Here is a 17,445-nt window from a genome sequence, read left to right as displayed (position 1 = left end):
GCTCATGCTCAAATAAATTGGTTAGTCTCTAAGGTGCCACAAGTCCTCCTTTTCTTTTTAAGGAAGATTATGAAATCCTTGATTAGGGCCGGATCCCCGCGCCCTAGGGCCGGGCGCCCCCTCTCCGCCAGCCCCACGGGGTGCGAGTGCGAAGTGGGGAGTAACCCCGGGTGTCCCTACAGCCCCTGTCTGTCCTTACAAGGCTACCCCGGAAGCCGCCGCTCCCGCCGCCTTACACAGTTTCCTGCTCCCGGGGACCCGCAGGACCGAGGAGCGGCACGTGGGGGCTGAGCGTAGGCGGGGGAACTTGCCCCGCGGCCGGCCCCGGGGAGGCGCCTCTGCAGCTGCAGTTTCGGGGACAAAATGCAGGTGAGGAGCCGCGAGCGCCGTGGGGAGGTCCCCGGGGAGGCCGGCCGGGGGAAGGGCTCGCAAAGCCCCCGCGCTGCGGCCTGGATCCGGCCGCCCCTGGCGGGGAGGGGGGGTGTCTCCTGGCCCCAGCTGCAGCGTGGCCCGTAAGGGGCCTGCTCCGCTCGGCGCAGCCGGGGGCTCGCTCGGGGCCTCCCGCGGGCAGGGCGCCGCTGTGCGCTGGCCGGGCTGCAAGGCGGGGGGACGGGGGGAGCGCTGGCCAGCCATGGCCACATAAGGAGCGCGCTGCGGGCTCGCTTTGCACTTCCTGGGTCTCGGGTTACAAAATGTTGCGTGGGGGTTGCTGCTTGCAAGGGGGAAAAGCCTGCGCCGCGACTCCCCTTCCGCCTGATCTGGGCACGCGTCTTGCCTTGCTAATAGCCAGCGGGGGCCTGCAGCATTGGGGCTGGGCTCCCACTCGAGCGCCAGGACAGGAGCCTTCAAGAGACAGGACGGGTGCGGTGACATCTGCTGCTGGACCGGCTTCTGTTGGGGAGGGACACGCTTTGGAGCAGCCCGGAAGGACAGCACTGAGTGGCTCCCAGGCTTGTCTCTTTCGCCAGTAGAAGTTGGTCCAAATAAAAGAGATGACCTCACCCACCTTGTCTCTCTAATATCCTGGGGTCCACGCAACTACAGCAGCACTACAGGAAACTTCAACTCTGTCAAAACACACTTCCCACGCTGTGGGCTGAAGAGGCAGGGAGAAGGGCGGGGTACCAGGCCCTGAGCTTAGCCTGACCACAATCCTATTTATTACAAGTGAAAAATTCCAATACTGCCTCAGAATAAAGCCAGGTTTCAGAGTAACAGCCGTGTTAGTCTGTATTCGCAAAAAGAAAAGGAGGACTTGTGGCACCTTAGAGACTAACACATTTATTTGAGCATGAGCTTTCATGAGCTACAGCTCACTTCATCGGATGCATACCGTGGAAACTGCAGAAGACATTATATACACAGAGACCATGAAACAATACCCCCTCCCACCTCACTCTCCTGCTGGTAATAGCTTATCTAAAGTGATCATCAAGTTGTGTGTGTGTGGCCCAACTTGATGATCACTTTAGATAAGCTACTACCAGCAGGAGAGTGGGGTGGGAGGAGGTATTGTTTCATGGTCTCTGTGTATATAATGTCTTCTGCAGTTTCCACAGTATGCATCCGATGATGTGAGCTGTAGCTCACGAAAGCTTATGCTGAAATAAATTGGTTAGTCTTTAAGGTGCCACAAGTACTCCTTTTTGCGAATACAGACTAACATGGCTGTTACTCTGAAACTGTGTAAATGGTGACTTGACATGTACTGACATGCTTTGTCTTTATTTTGATGTCCTGCAAAGCACTGTCTGCCACAAGATCTTGCAGTCAGAAAGGTTAATGCTTATGTAAAGTGTGGTCTTAGTCTGGGTAACGTGGAACTGATTGTTTATTGTCTCAGAGCTCAGATGAAATTTGTTTGGCTTACAAGAAAAAAAGTTGCAAAAAGAAAAGGAGTACTTGTGGCACCTTAGCGACTAACCAATTTATTTGAGCATAAGCTTTCGTGAGCTACAGCTCACTTCATCGGATGCATGCTGTGGAAAATACATAAGACATTTTTATACACACAAACCATGAAAAAATGGGTGATTATCACTACAAAAGGTTTTCTCTCCCCCCACCCCACTCTCCTGCTGGTAATAGCTTATGTAAAGTGATCACTCTCCTTACACTGTGTATGATAATCAAGGCGGGCCATTTCCAGCACAAATCCAGGTTTTCTCCCCTCCCCCCCCCCAAAAGAAAAACAACCCACTCTCCTGTTGGTAATAGCTTATCTAAAGTGATCACTCTCCTTACAATGTGTATGATAATCATCACTTTAGATAAGCTATTACCAACAGGAGAGTGGGTTGTTTTTCTTTTTGGGGGGGGGGGGGGGGAGAAAACCTGGATTTGTGCTGGAAATGGCCCGCCTTGATTATCAGGTGACAGACTTACAAATACACCCGGGCTCTGGAAACCTACTTGGATTGTTTCTGGCTTGTGCATCACCACGAATAATACAATTTTGCTGGCCGATTTCTGCCTTCAGTGGCACTTGTGCACCTACAAAATTTGAAATTGCAATAGGAAATTACAGTGCTATTGTTCTGTGAGCCAGAAAGATAGAGCCCATCTCGATCTTTCAAAGCTATATTGCCTGGAGAGTTTATAGAAGTACATCTTGCATTAGTCACCCAAGTAATCTATACAGATACTGAAGTGATGGGAAACATGCAAGTATTTGAGTGACTCCCTGAATTAACAAAGGAAGGAAGCATTAGTCCCAGGGTGTAGACTTGAACTAAGGAACAAGGAGTGTATGGCAGAGCCACTAATTTAACCTATATGTCCTCAGTCCCAGTTCATTGCCTTAATTACACACCGCTCTTTCAAGTACATGTGGGGAGCAGACGTCTATAAATCTCAAAATAAAGAAAACCTAAATCAACTCCCCTGACTCCCACAATTTTATTATAACTCCAAGATGTATAGTATGTGTTATGTGTCTGACCCTCTGTTCAGCGTTCCTTTGTCTTATCCTGAGAGGGATATAAAATCACTTTGGTTCTGGTTAGTGGTGGCTGTATGTATTAAAAACAGTATTATTTTTTACAACTTACTTTGATATCTTTCTGTTCAGATAGTAAAACAAACTGTTGGAAAAGTTAGGCATTACATCTAAACGTTGCCAATGAACAATAACAAATTGCAAGAACAGACTTTTTTAAAAAAAAGTTCCCACCTGGAAGGAAATGACAAAAGTACCTACTGCTTCTGTTTTGTTGGAATCCCAAACCTAGTATGTTCTGAACCTTAAATTAGTCCTTGTCTCCACACACCTTTTATATAAAGGTGTGTTTGTTTAAATCAGTACAAAACCCGGTTTGGGTCAAGATGCTTACGTAGATTTAGCTAAACTTGATTCCGTAGTGATCTGAGCTAAACCCAAATAAATGTGTTTTTTCACAGACTGGTGCAATTTTAAAAAAATTGGTTTTAAAATCTCTTTTAAGTTAAACTGGTGAAACTTCTTTGGGTTGAAAAAGCCAGTGTGGCAGGAGTGATTATTGGAGAACTGCCATTTGCACAGTTGGTGAATATTTTCTGATTGGAAAAAAAGGAAATTTTCTTTTCTTTTTTTTCTAGCTAGCTGTGCCCATAGGGAGGTCACAGGTCCTGTGACCTCTGTTGTCTTTGCTTTTCCTTAAAACAAACAAACAAACAAACAAAAAAAACTCCTGATACAGACGGGTTTCAGAGTAGCAGCCATGTTAGTCTGTATCCGCAAAAAGAACAGGAGTACTTGTGGCACCTTAGAGACTAACAAATTTATTTGAGCATAAGCTTTCGTGGTCTACAGCCCACTTCATCGGATGCATGCATGCAGACACCCTGCTTCTTCTTTCCCTGTCCTCCCACCCAGATCATCTTTCCTTTCCCCAAGTAAGAGAGTTACAAACTGTGCTGCAGCATTTTTCTTTTGAGAACCTGCAGAAGCCCTTCTTTCCATCCTACCTCAAAACCCTATAGGGGTGGAGCAAGGTACCAGCTTCTTTGCAAGGTACTATCCCCTGTTCAGGCCTGAACAGAAATCCATCATCAGGAGAATCTGTGTGTGTTTTCAGTTGCAGGCACAACAAAATCACTACTCCAGTAATGTGGTATGTCTCGGGGGGGAATCCAACCCGCACATCCTCCCCCTCAACAACAACAACAAAAAAGCAAAGCTGATTGGGGCTCAGTTGTGGACGTGGTAGAAGTGTTCCTTCAGTGTAAAACATACACATCCTCCATTTTGTTCTGTTTTAGGACCCTAATGCAGATACAGAGTGGAATGACATTTTGCGTAAGAAGGGCATCCTCCCTTTCAAGGAAAAGCCAAAAGAGCATGAGGAGGCAGTGGAGGAGCAGGAGCAGCAGAGACTTCAGCAGAACTCTGTTGGTGAGTGATCAGGAAATAAGAGGAGCAGAAAGCTAAATCCTGAGCCACTTCTGTATTAGCATGTCCAGTGACCATGGTAGATAAAAATCAATTATTTGATTTTTTCCCCCATAGGTTTTTTCCTCAAAAAGCATTTTATCAAAAAAATCCGATCTAAAGATAGTTTTAATTAAGATACATTGTAGCTCAAAGATCTCTCATCATGGAATAGGGATTATAAAGTCTAATTCTATAGTATGAGACAATATATTCAAGTAATGTTTAAGAAAAATTTTGTAAATGAGTTCCAATAATTCATGGATTAGGGACCCAATTTTATGGGGTTCCACAGGCTTCTGTATAGATTATTTAGGTTAATCTTTCTATCTACCCAATGGGACTCAGTGCTCAGTCTAGGAGATACCATCAGAGATGCTTAGTTTTGCAGTTCTCAAACTGGATTTGTGTCTCCAGAAGTAACATGCTTGTTAACAGCAAAAATGTTTTTAAATAAATAACATAATATATAGAGGTGAGAATAACAGACCTCAACTCTGCTGTCCCTCTGCAAATTTGTGTACACAGAATCAATCCCTTACCTCTCTCTAAAATTTCGAAAGATTCAGTGAATAGAAGATTGTTGGGGGCAGAATAGATATGGACAAGGAGAAGAAGTCTGGAAATAAATGTGAGAAGCGAGGGACATATGCTTGTTAAACTATTATATGTTTGCTGTTGAAGAAAAAAATCCAGAATACTTAAGGTTGTTGTTTTAGTTAAATAAAACAATTTAAATGTCTGTCTGGTGATGTTCTCCTCCTAATATAGTATGGCAAGAAAATCCTATTAATGATAGTTCACCTCCTAATGACTTCATAAATATCTGCTTCAATTACCTTTTGGTAAATGAAATAACCAAACAATCATTCATTTTCTGATATAGGTGTAAAACTAATCTGAAATGTTTTCAAAATAAATCCCTGTTTAAAAATGTATAGTGTGTACCTTCTAAAAATGAAACCTACATCTATCTCTGAGTTGTGAAGAATATGTATTAAGGTTATAACAACCAACAAGAATGCACTTTTATGTAGAAATCCATGATTAAATTAAGTCTTCCTGAGTAGTGATTTAAATCAGTTTGATTTGATTTAAATCAAATCCACCCTGCCAATCACTTTAAAATGTCCAAATGAAAAACAACCTTTTCTCCTGTAACTTAGGGGATACCAAGAGTAGGCCTCATATGACATGTTTTGCTTGTTACAACATAGCAGAATTGGCAGAATTCATTTTTTTTTACAACTTTGGCAGATATTATCTATTGGTTTTTCTGCAATTTTTAGATTTCTTTTATAGATTTTTAATTCCCACAGTTACCGGAAATTATTGGTGGGGGGGGTCAGACAATTATTTTGTGATCGAATCTCAATTTCTACTGTCATGAAAGTTAAAGCTTTATGAGCTGTTAAAAGATAAATTGTGAACATCACATGTCAAAATATACAAAGTAAATATCTTTAAATTAATAAGTCATACATGTTTTTCCTATTCATTTACTAGTCCGTTTGTAACAAATCTAAATCACTGGACTTTGGCTCTAGTAAATTCTCAAGCAGCATTTTTCTTACTTTATCTTTAAAATTTGATTTATTATCTATGGGGGAAAAAAAGTTCATTGGTCTGTGTGTCCATATACGGTTATGACACTCAGCACCCCTGAATTCACCCTCTACGCGCTATTGTAATAATCTTTGTACAAAATATGCCTTGTGAGGTATCACTTGAAAACTCATAGACGTTAGATGATCATGATGGTCCCTTCTGACCTTAGACTGACCTGCATACCACAGGCCAGAGAACCTCACCCACCCACTCCTGTAATAGACCCGTAACCACTGTTTTGTTTCTTGCATTTGTTCAGGAAGTAGATATTGCTATTAAGTTTTTTGTGTCCTTTTTCCTCATGTTGTGGATTTTCCATTTCAGGTGGCTATATTTGAAATCTTCCATTGTTGTATGTAGTAGAGTTGCAGACATGTTAGTCCCAGGTTATTGGAGAGAGCAGGTGGGTGAGGTGTTATCTTTTTTTGGACCAGCTTCTGTTAGTGAGAGAGGCAAGCTTTCCAGACACGCACAGCTCCTCTTCAGGTCTGGGAAAGATATTCTGAACAGCTGGAACAGATTGCTTTGCGTAAGAAGTTAGCACTTATACTAAGGGACTGTTCGAGGCCCATTAATGCCTCTGCAGTCATGGGACAAAAAGGGGGGTGTGGGTTACAGATTGTTGTTGTAATAAGTCATAAATCTAGTGTCTGTGTTCAGTCCATAATTTCTCATAACTTTGCTAGACACTAATTTAAGCTCCCAGGCTCATCTTTTGAAAGTGTTGTGCAGGTTTCCTTTGAGGATAAGGACGGCTAGGTCAGCTATAGAGCGATCGCTTTGTGGAAAGTACCCACCTACTGGTGGTAGTTTTTTGTGTGTGTCTTTTATCATTTTCCTATGAGAGTTCATTTGAGAGCATAGTGATGATCTGGTTTCACCCACATTGTTGCTATTGGGGCATTTAGTGCCCTGGATGAGGTACACCACATGGTGTGATAGGCATGTGTCGGATCCCTGGATCTTGAAAGATATGCTTTGGTGAGTGATGATCATTGTAGCAGTGGAGATATGTCTGCAGGTTTTGCATCTGTTCTGGCAGGTTCTGGTGCTGCTTTGAGTTGGTGTGTCCGGGTATTTGGGGAGCTTCATTCTGATGATGAGCTTGGAGAGGCTTGGGGGTTGTTTGAAGGCCGGGGGAGGGGGGTGTCAGAAAAGACTTATTTCAGGATGGGGTCCCCGTTGAGAATGGGTTGTAGTTCATAGAATCATAGAAAATTAGGGTTGGACGAGACCTCAGGAGGTCATTAGTTTGATAGTACCTCATATGGGTTCCAGTACAGGGTGGTAGGCTACAATAAGGGCGGTGCGGTTGGAGGGGTTTTTGTTTCTGTATTGAAGCAGGTTCTCTAAGGCTATTTGGGTGGCCCATTCCATGATGTGATATACTTCTCTGGACTTATTCTGCTTATTGATTTTCAAAAGAAACAGATATAATTGTCTAAAATAAGGTTCGGCTTGGCTATAATTATGAATTTGCAAAATAGTCAAATAACCCTGGGATAGAGGCAAGGGAACAGAGCTGATGATGGTGTGAGGCTGGTGACTGTAATCCTAAATTTCGTGACTTGTTTAAATTGTTAGAACCTTATTTGTAATGCAGTACATGTTTGTTCAGTGGGATCACAGGATAATCAACAAGAACTGATGCTTAGAAGGGAAAAGTTTCACTTTAGTAACTTTGATCAAGTATTTGCAGTTATATCCCAGATATTTACAATTGTAAATCTGTGGAGAGGAGTGCTGATAAAGCTCTGACTATCCCTCTTTCCGCTCAAAGGGCTGAGTTTGAGGGTTTCTCAACTCCCTTCTCCGATCATTGTAAGTGGTCTTACTGTGTTATCTTGTTCAATAGCTTAGAAAAACAGCAGAAAATAACATGCATTTTCTCAAGAGGAAAAATGCATGACGTGGGGTTACAAACTTGCACAGGTTAATCTTTCTTCTCTTGTGGAATATTGCTAATCGTATATTTCTCCCCCTCCAGTGAAAACATATGAAGACATGACTTTGGAGGAGCTAGAAGAAAATGAAGATGAGTTTAATGAGGAAGATGAGCAAGCTATCAAAATGTACAGGTGAGAGCAGTTTGCAGAATTGTCTAAATGAAACTATGTTGGTTACCTCCTTACACTCTAATACAATGCAATTGGAATTCTATTTTCCTGAAGAGAAGGCGAGGAAGGATGTCCTTAATAAGGCCCAAGACAGGGACCTGGAAGATCTGGAGTTTGTACCCTAGTCTGAAAGACTTCTTAATATCCTTAACTAAGCCACTTGGGTCTACATCTTGGATACCCTATTTAGGGTTCCATTTTTCATAGGTACTCTTAATGCATACCCGAAGTTGAAGTCAATGGGTGCAAAGAGCCTCCGCAGATCAGATCTTGGGTTCAGCACCTAACTTATTGGAGACGTCTAAAAATTTTGGCCTTAATGAAACTGAGGAAAAGAGATTTTGGGTCTGAATCTCTACCATGTTTTTCCTTGAGCAGTCATTTATATCTGTTTAGTGTGGAAGTCTAAAAACTCTGTCTTTCTGATTTGGTAATATTTTGTATAGCTATAAATGACTGCTCAAGGTGCAGAATAGTGGAGAGCTCGTCCTTAAGTATTTTTAATTACTTACCTCTATCTCAGGGACAAAATATATTTTTATGCACAATGTCTAAAGCTGAATATTGTGACTTTACTCCACTATGATACAAACATTAATCAATTTTAGACTGCTCTTATATTTAAATGCAAAACTATGTAAACTCTCCTTCACTACCCTGGTGCTTAGAGACCTGTATACTTCATCTCTGCAGACTAGGCTTCAAAACCCGTAACTTTGATTGTCTAATCATTGCTCTGTTATACAAGTGTATCTGTTTGTTTGATTTCTCTTCCATCGTTCCCCTCCTTGTTGTATAGACAGCAAAGGATAGCAGAATGGAAAGCAACTCAAATAAAGAACAAATTTGGGGAAATTCTGGAGATTTCAGGACAGGATTATGTTCAAGAAGTTACCAAAGCTGGCAAGGGTATATGGGTAATCCTGCATCTTTACAAACAAGGGTAAGTAAGCTGTTTTTAAACACTTAGCATTTTCAGATGCTATTAGTGAACAATGCTAATACCGTTAGACAAGTGAATAACTGTGTTATGGCCATTTAAAGAATTAATTTCAGAATTCTATCAGTTAAAATTAAGGAAAACCACACTCCTTACGCTTATCGCTTACGACCAAAGTCTACTGAAACTTCACTACAGAGAGCTTCTGGGGACAGACTTAATCCTTTTCTGTATAAAAGCACTTGAGGCTATGCACACGAGATCACCAGCTTCCTTACCTATCCAATGGAGTTCTATGTGGCCCATCTTTTGTTGCACAAAATTTGGGTGAGCAAGGTACTCAACCCCACTGACATTATAAAGTAGCTTTCCAAGGAAGTTGTCACTACTTTTAGAAATAAATCTGTGTGTTATAGAAATGATTCTAAAAACTTGCTTGTTCATTGTCTTTAATTTAAATTACACTAATCAGCTCTTCACAGCACACAATATTTTGTTCATTTAACAATACAAATAGAAGTTTGATTCTTTTCTTTAAAAAGCTATTATTTCTCTCCACCTTGTGTCTACTTTTTTAGCATGCACTAGTCACAGAAATGGCATCTTGTAAACTAACTTTGTTCTACAATAAGAGTGGGAAATCTTAGTTCAGCTACTGTAACAAATGACTCTAATGGCTTTAAACTTACATGTATACTGGAGTGATGGGCACTGTAGTAATATCTATACATTTTTTATACATTTGTATTTCCATAAGTACTGTTAAATAGGTTGGTACTTCTAACTTTCCATGTGGAAGGGACTACTCTTGATATTCTGTCTCTTAGCTCTTCTTTTTATCTGTTTTTTTTTAACAGAATTCCCCTCTGTACCTTAATAAATCAGCATTTGAGTGGACTTGCCAGGAAGTTCCCAGACGTCAAATTTATCAAAGCCATTTCTACAACCTGCATACCCAACTACCCTGATAGGAACCTGCCTACAATTTTCACATACTTTGAAGGAGATATCAAGGCCCAGTTTGTTGGGCCCCTGGTGTTTGGTGGCATGAACCTGACAAGAGACGGTAAGCAGCTGATCTAGTATCTTGTAGAGGAAAAGCAGAATGTCAATAACCAGTTTAATTAATCTTCCCTATGTTATGCTTGCACTGACCCTCAGAATGCAGGGGCTGGGAATTGGTGACAGGAAGAAAAAAGTGTAATAGAAAGGTCACATGATTATTTACATTTCTCATGTACATCTTCTGATTCAACAGTATATTTTAAGCAGTAAAATATATACACACTTTCTGTCATTTCTTCCCTCCAAAGTTGTTTGTACCTGAATTCCCTGACCATCCTCCGCTTGTCTTATAACCTGTGCTGCTCAGTTGTGTGGTGTTAGAGTTCTTCTCTCTTACCTTCCTGACCCACGGACTCTGTTCCTTAGTCACTATGCCCATACCTCCCAAGAGGCAACGTTTTCCCCAGCTCCACTGGGGCTGGGAGATTCCCCCATCTCCCCGCCCCTCTGCATCTCTGGCAGTAGCTGGGGTCTCTCTCACCTCTCTGAAGTAGAGCCTGAATCTGAGCTCTGAGAGAAAGTGTCGCAGTCTCACATTGTTCCAGAGTGGGCAGGAGGCACTTACATGAGGTGCCCTGTGGGGGTGGGGACACTACTTTTTCTCTGGAGGTCAGGGCTCAGTTTAGTCCATATTCCCCTATTGCAAATAATCTAGGCACAGACCACCAGTGTTACTGAACCTTTTAACATTCTTGATGCAAATGTTTGATAAGCGTATCATGTGCTCTGTACATGAGGTCTGACAAGGTATTTCAGCACTGGGTGTTTTATTCCTATGAATGTTGTTGTTCTTCAAGCTTGTCTGCAAAAGCATTTCTTTGAAAGTAGAGGGAAGGGGAACAAAATTCTTCTTAAATGGTGCATCAAGATGAAGGATGTTGGCTGTAAAACGATACTTCCTGCATGTTGGAAACTGAATGAAACCCTTTAGCCTGATTTAATAGGGGATTTTATTATACTTAAAATGATATTGTTAAATTTCTCAATGCTTCTGTCCAGTTACCTTTAAATAAATTTGAGGCTGCCGTCGAAGTATACCACAAATAAAAGGCATTTCAAGCGCTGTATTTAACTAGATCACTTAGCTATTTTGCAATAGCGTGCCAATAGACTTTCACTGATCAAAGTCGTGGTTTAACTAAAATCCTGGTCTTTTCACATTCTCTGTGTATTACTCTACAGTAAGCATTCCTGACTTTCCAGTGGAAAATTCACTAATGAGAGCATTGCTTTCAACAGAACAACTACATCTAAATGTAGAGATTGGCTAGTTGTACATCAAAGTGAGAAACAATTTAAAGGTTCTATTTTTATCAGTTCTCCATTTCTAAGAACATAAGAATGGCCATACTGGGTCAGACCAATGGTCCGTCTAGCCCAGTGTCCTGTCTTTCAACTTTAGCTAGTGCCAGGTACTTCAGAGGGAATGAACAGAACAGGGCAATTTATCAAGGGATCCATCCCCTGTTTTCCAGTCCCAGCTTCTGACAGTCAGAGGCTTAGGGACATCCAAAGCATGCATCCCTTGATGTAAAGTAATTGGTATCTAAAGTAATTGATTTTCAGGTTCCTGGGGATAAGTGTTATACCACCTCAGGTTAGTCATCACATAAGGTTCACCTCTGCACTCTGAATTCTTTTTCTTTTGGTCTATGAAACTGGGTGATTTATCTGTGATTGAGGAGAATGTGAGGTTATATTCATTTCCTTTTTGTCTAACAGAATTAGATTTTAATGATTGGATTGCCAGCAGGACTAGGAGAGAGGCTTCTGCTGAATGTGTGGTATTGACTTTCTTCCACTTTGAGGAAGAAATCCAATGTGAGCCTATATAATAATAGGCCTGCTATCAGGAGGGAGATCCTTCTCTTGTAAAGGATCTAATCCACGCAAGGGGTGCGGGAAGTGGCTGAATTGTATTTTTAAAGTTTCCCTGTAAAAATATCTAATTCAGATGTGTAAATGGAATTCTTACAGTTTTTTTCCTTCTGTTAAGTAATCTATTCTTTGTGTCTTCCTACCACTCAGTCATTATATAACTCAAGAAACTTTTACCCTCTTGCAGTGTTTTCACCAGTTGGAGTGCACCACTCAATAGTCTGTATCATACATGCTTTAAAATTCACAAGACAATCTGCAAACACAGTGTGTAAAATGTTGTATGTTTCATATAGTAAAGGCTTTGTATGCTACAGAAAAGAGAAGGCTGAGCCTGAAAGTGCATATGCTGTTCCTCCAACCTCATGGGGCACTCTTTTTTTTTTTCTTAATTCCATGTAGAACTGGAGTGGAAGATTTCAGAGTCGGGTGCAGTCAAGACAGATCTAGAAGAAAACCCCAGGAAACAGATCCAGGACCAGTTGATATCCTCAGTCAGGAGCTCTGTTCCAACAAGGAGGGACAGCGACTCTGAAGATGATTAATTCCTATACCAACGTGTACGATTGATACAGTACATTTTCAGCCAAAGCTCATATCCAATACACTGGATGAAACCCAGATGTCACACTTTAATCTTTCCACTGAAGGCTCTGAATTATGGAAGAATAGATTTTCAAGATAAAAAGTTTGAAATTGCTAATAAAACTGCTATCTATTACAACTTTGTTTAAAATCCAGAACAGTTTTTGAAAGACTTTTATAAATGGAGATACAGTAAATCTTACCCTGCGTTTTGAAAAATAGTTATAGTAGGAAGAGTGATCCTTTTTCCTCTTGTTTTGGTAAATCTTTGTGACAGAGAGAGGCTTACATGTTTAAGTACCAAATGGTATGGTACATAGTGTATTGATTTTAAGTAACTTATATTCATGTAAATACATTATACATATCTAAGTTACAGTGCACCATTTATTGCAACAGTGCAGTAAGTTCGGGCTTCAGAGTCCTTTTGTTAGCCTGTTGTTTATCAAGATGTCTATTCTGGGCACTGAGAGAGGCAAGCTTGCCTCAAGGACAGTCTCTGACCTGGAGAATACACAGTTGACTAAGGCTATAACTTTATCAAATTAGTGTTGCTACCAAACTGGTGCCTCTCATTTGCAATGGAAGTAATCTTAAGAGTTGTCATTTTTTTGTATTAAAGTAAAAACTTTGCGCTCCAGTGTCTGCTACAAATACTACTTGTTAAAATAGAAATCCCTTGGAGGAGGAAAGAAAAAGTTGAAATGCCATCCTAATTACAGATATTCTGAAATTTAAGAAAGCTGCATGCCTGTTTCAGATTGGGCTTGCTGTCCACCTACACTTCTCATTTGTCTACATGTGTATGCTAATAAGCTGCACGTGACTATGCTAACAAGCTCACCCAAAGACCTTTTGTTATGTCGCTGATGGATTCTATGGGAGTATAGAAATTTAATAAGTATAAAACCAAAATCATTAAAATCCTTTTGCTTTGCATTGCATTGAGATTAGCCTCTGGAAGCTTTCATCTTGGCTTCTTCAGCTTGACCCCTCTATCTGAATCAGTGGAACTTAACCAAAGAACTGCTTTTTTAAATAAATTACATATTAGGTTGTAAGATCTTGGTGCAGGGTCTGTCTTCCTGTGGGGTTGAACAGTGTCTAACTCAAGGGGACTCTGATCCTTTGGTGCTACTGCAATACAAATAGAGAACAAAGATATAAAATTGCTTTTGGCCTCAATATTACCTGTGCATTGTTGGGGGATGGTTCCCTTCTTGTATTATGAAAGGGTTATTAGAAGTTCCTGATTTATTTACTCTATACCTGTTTAAAATTCCAAGATTATCAGTTTTCACCCAATTGAGTGATCTGATTGAACATAAAAACTAAGTTGTAGATTAATCTTGTCTATGCAAACAAACTTCTATCAACACAAACACTGAAATGCTTCTCCTTGTCTCAGACTATTTGATACCTGTCTGTGTACTTGACTGTTTTGTCTTTGCATATCTGGAGCAATTCTTCTTACACCCTGTACTAGAGCACAGAAGTGATCAGTATGTTGCAGAGAAATTCTTCCAGTGTGTCTTGCAGAGGCTTTGGTGCATAAGTATAAATGTTGATTGTGCATCTCATTTGAAAAGTGGGGTGGGAGGGTTTTATAAATGTCCATCTGAAGTAATAAAACAACGGTATACACAACATCCCCTGTAGACTATCCAATGTGTGTCCTGTACTCAACTAATCAATTCTCCTTTTTCCTCCATCCTATACAGTTAAAAAAGGAGACTCAGAAATTAAACATTCTTGGTTACTTCCTCAGCCTTCACAAAACACTTAAACCTGCTATTGGCTTTTAAACTGAATGTGATTTTAAAGGAAACACCTTTTCCACACCTGAAGAAGAACTGGTTGGGAGCTTGAAAGCTTGTCTTTCACCAACTGAAGTTGGTCCCATATAAGGTATTACCCCTCTTACCTTATCTCTTTAAAGGAAACGGTTATTCTAATATTCATATCTGACAAAGTTCAACCCAGCTGCAGGAGATACTACTTCCCACTTAGTAGAGATAGTGTATTTGATGGTTCTTAAATCTTTGCACCCACAAAACAGAGGCCCAGTGTGGTTTTATGTTAGGAAAGAATCATTGATCTTTTACAATAAATCGTTCTCTTGGGCAATGGGACCAGACTGCTCAGTGGTGTAATCCTGCTACAAAATAGGCCTAGAGTGTGAAGGAAGTTTGGAGTCTAATCAAGTGTTAAAGGGTAGCGTGGACTTACCACAGGACTGGCAGCAAGAAATTGCTGTGCTCCAAGTCCGGGTCTGACAAGGACTCTGATCTCCTTTAACTTATGCACACATATATCCAATAAACAGGAGCGCCTGTTCATGGCTTAAGGTGGTCCTTTCCAGTTCTTAAATAAACATCAGTAAACAGTGCCAAGCTCAGCAGGGGCTCACTGGGAAGGGAAGGGGCGAAGGATCCAATGTTACAGAATACCCTCAGTCTTTACTCCCTAAGAACGGAAGGTAGGAGGACCTGGAGCAGGCTATCTTCCTCCTTCCTTAATGCCACAAAGTACTAGTTTCTGCACTACTCTACGTGTATTTTATGTCATCATTATTGATGATTTACTCTAACTCACATCATTTCAACACTATCAGCTGGGCTAACTACTCCATGCACTGCTGTGGAAATCTCTGCCTAACTGACCAGATACAAAGGCACTTCCAGTAGGTTAACAGATTTTAACTAGGGCATTCAGCAGGATGAAAGGCAAAAGACAACCATAGGAGCAACTTTTAACTCTAAAGTCTATTTGCTTATATAGATATAATATGTCATTAATAGATACCTGCCAGATATATATATTTATTAAGTGAATTAATGATTTATAAAAAGCAGCACTAGTAACTAAAGTCACCTATCCCCAGTATAGGTATAGCCTATGCAGTGCATGCTTTTCCATACAGCTTCTGCCAGGATGTCTTGCCCTATTCTGGATGGACCATATGTCTGATTCTCTATTACCCATGCACCAGTGTAGAATGGGTGTAAAACTACCAAATCAGAAAAGTACCATTTTACACTCATTTTGCACTGAAGTAAATGACTACACAAAGTTCAGGGCAATGAGAATAAGACCCCACTCCACCAAGCCCTTATGTATGTGAGTAATCCAGTGGCAGTCAGTGAGACTACTCGCATGCATGAGTGTTTGCAGGACTAGGGCTTAGGAGCATTGCAGAAGTAGAAATACCTTAAATAGCTTGAGATGTGATGTAACTGTTACTAGTAGTGAATTTTTAAGGGATTTTGAAATGTGCTAATTTTATCTCCCTGGTATTTCTCTGGAAGTTGGGCTCAGGGGGAGGGGTAATTTTTTGGGTTTTTTGTTTTTCAGTGAATTAATAAATTTACCACTGGGCTATAGGATAGTCTGAGGTGGGTCTCTCCTGGTGAAGATGTTTCACTTTGTATAACTGATTGAAGAGTCATTGAAGCAGGGGAACTGGATTCTGGGTCTCCCACTTGGGTGCTCAAGCAACCAACTGAGAGAGTCATTCTTGTGGTCCGTTTCTGGCACAATGACTATTTTAAGCATTTATCCAAGACAGAACAGCTTCAACAGGAGAAATTGAGAGAGTCCCACCTCAGAATAGTTTATAACCCAGTGCTTAGAGCACCCTCCTGAGAGGATTTGAATAGGGATCTCCCACATTTCTCCCCATCTTGCAGAGGAGGGGATTACTTCTGGGCTAAAAGTTGAGGGAGGTGGCTCCTCCCTCGACCAGATGTTGTAAGGGGCCTGATCTGCGAGGTCTACTGGATCCAGCTCCAGCAAGTGAGATAGGTATTGTCTGGCCTATCTTTCCCCTGGTTGGAGGATCCAACTGGGGTGTAGGCATGAAATAACGGTCCAAATACTTGGTGCATGTGCCCAGAGGCAGAGACTTAGGTGCCTAGGGGACTTTTAGGGTGGAAAATTAGGCACTGAGGAATTTTAGATGCCTACAGGATTAGATTTTAGCCAAGCAATTGTTTTGAGAATCTCAATGGCGCCTATATTTTGTTGGTTTTAGGCACCTAACGTGGGAAGTTAAGTGCCTAGGTCCTTTTTGCGGATCTGGGTCTCGGTTCACGCAACCTGGTCCAGACTGAACCTTGCTGGAACTTCAGCTGGGGAAAGGGTAGAGGGGGAAAGAACTGTGGCAGGCAGAGAGTGGCAGATGTCAGCAGCAGGTAGTGGCTGATGAGAGGGGGAAGATCATGTAAGAAGGTCTTAGTACTGTTGTTCCTTTTTGACCCGAGCAGGTAGGTAAAATTCAGAGCCCGCATTCTGTTCCAGCTGGAAGAAGTTGTTGACAAGGCTGGCTGGTATTTTTTTTTTTTTTAAATAAATACAGGGAATGTACAAAATCCTGATCACCAAATGCAGGAGGAACCAAAAATGGGGGATATCATCTTTGGTTATAGCCTAGGCCCCTAAGCCTCTTCAACCAGCACCAGACCCAAAAACTCTCTAAGGTTTCTCCTACAATCTTACTGTGCTCTCAGAATCCTGCTTGGATTTCTTCAGGCTGCCTTGTCTTTCTCTGGTTCTATGTTCTGCCTTCGCTCAGATAAACACCCTTCCCAAAAACAATAATCAGCAAAAGCCCCTCTGCCCCTACACACTCCAGAACTCCTGGGTGGGGTTACAAAACTTTTGTCTTAGGTGGGAGCTTGGTGATTAATTTATCCTTACAGGTATGTTAATTGAAGGGAACATCCATACCCTTCACTCTCAATGAGGTTTTAAGTCAACCCCTAACAAGGTTTCACCCAGTTCATAACAAGTCTGAGAGAGACTGATAGGAGTTGCAACTGGAGTAAAGGGGTCTTGCAGCACTA

At 41.3% G+C, this 17,445-nt stretch overlaps 1 protein-coding gene across 1 annotated transcript; it reads left to right on the top strand.

Annotated features, from left to right (window-relative positions):
• Nucleotides 1–233: 233 nt before the first annotated feature.
• On the top strand, nucleotides 234–14,250 carry PDCL3 (phosducin like 3). The gene is made up of 6 exons (XM_073352022.1): nucleotides 234–369; nucleotides 4,240–4,372; nucleotides 8,004–8,094; nucleotides 8,933–9,076; nucleotides 9,931–10,139; nucleotides 12,419–14,250. Exons 1-6 carry the CDS (start codon nucleotides 364–366, stop codon nucleotides 12,559–12,561), a joined length of 726 nt encoding a protein of 241 aa, XP_073208123.1. The 5' UTR covers nucleotides 234–363; the 3' UTR covers nucleotides 12,562–14,250.
• The last annotated feature ends 3,195 nt before the right edge of the window (nucleotides 14,251–17,445 follow it).

This window comes from Lepidochelys kempii, chromosome 1 (genome assembly GCF_965140265.1).
Source record: "Lepidochelys kempii isolate rLepKem1 chromosome 1, rLepKem1.hap2, whole genome shotgun sequence".
NCBI lineage: Eukaryota > Metazoa > Chordata > Testudines > Cheloniidae > Lepidochelys > Lepidochelys kempii.
The sequence above is the reverse complement of the archived record's forward strand: the minus strand, read 5'-3'. Positions and strand labels throughout refer to the sequence as shown.

Excerpts from the sequence above, each read along its gene's own strand:
- PDCL3 (XM_073352022.1), top strand. Across the intron at positions 9,077-9,930 it reads CTGCATCTTTACAAACAAGG|AATTCCCCTCTGTACCTTAA; the intron begins GTAAGTAAGCTG and ends TTTTTTTAACAG. Across the intron at positions 10,140-12,418 it reads CATGAACCTGACAAGAGACG|AACTGGAGTGGAAGATTTCA; the intron begins GTAAGCAGCTGA and ends AATTCCATGTAG.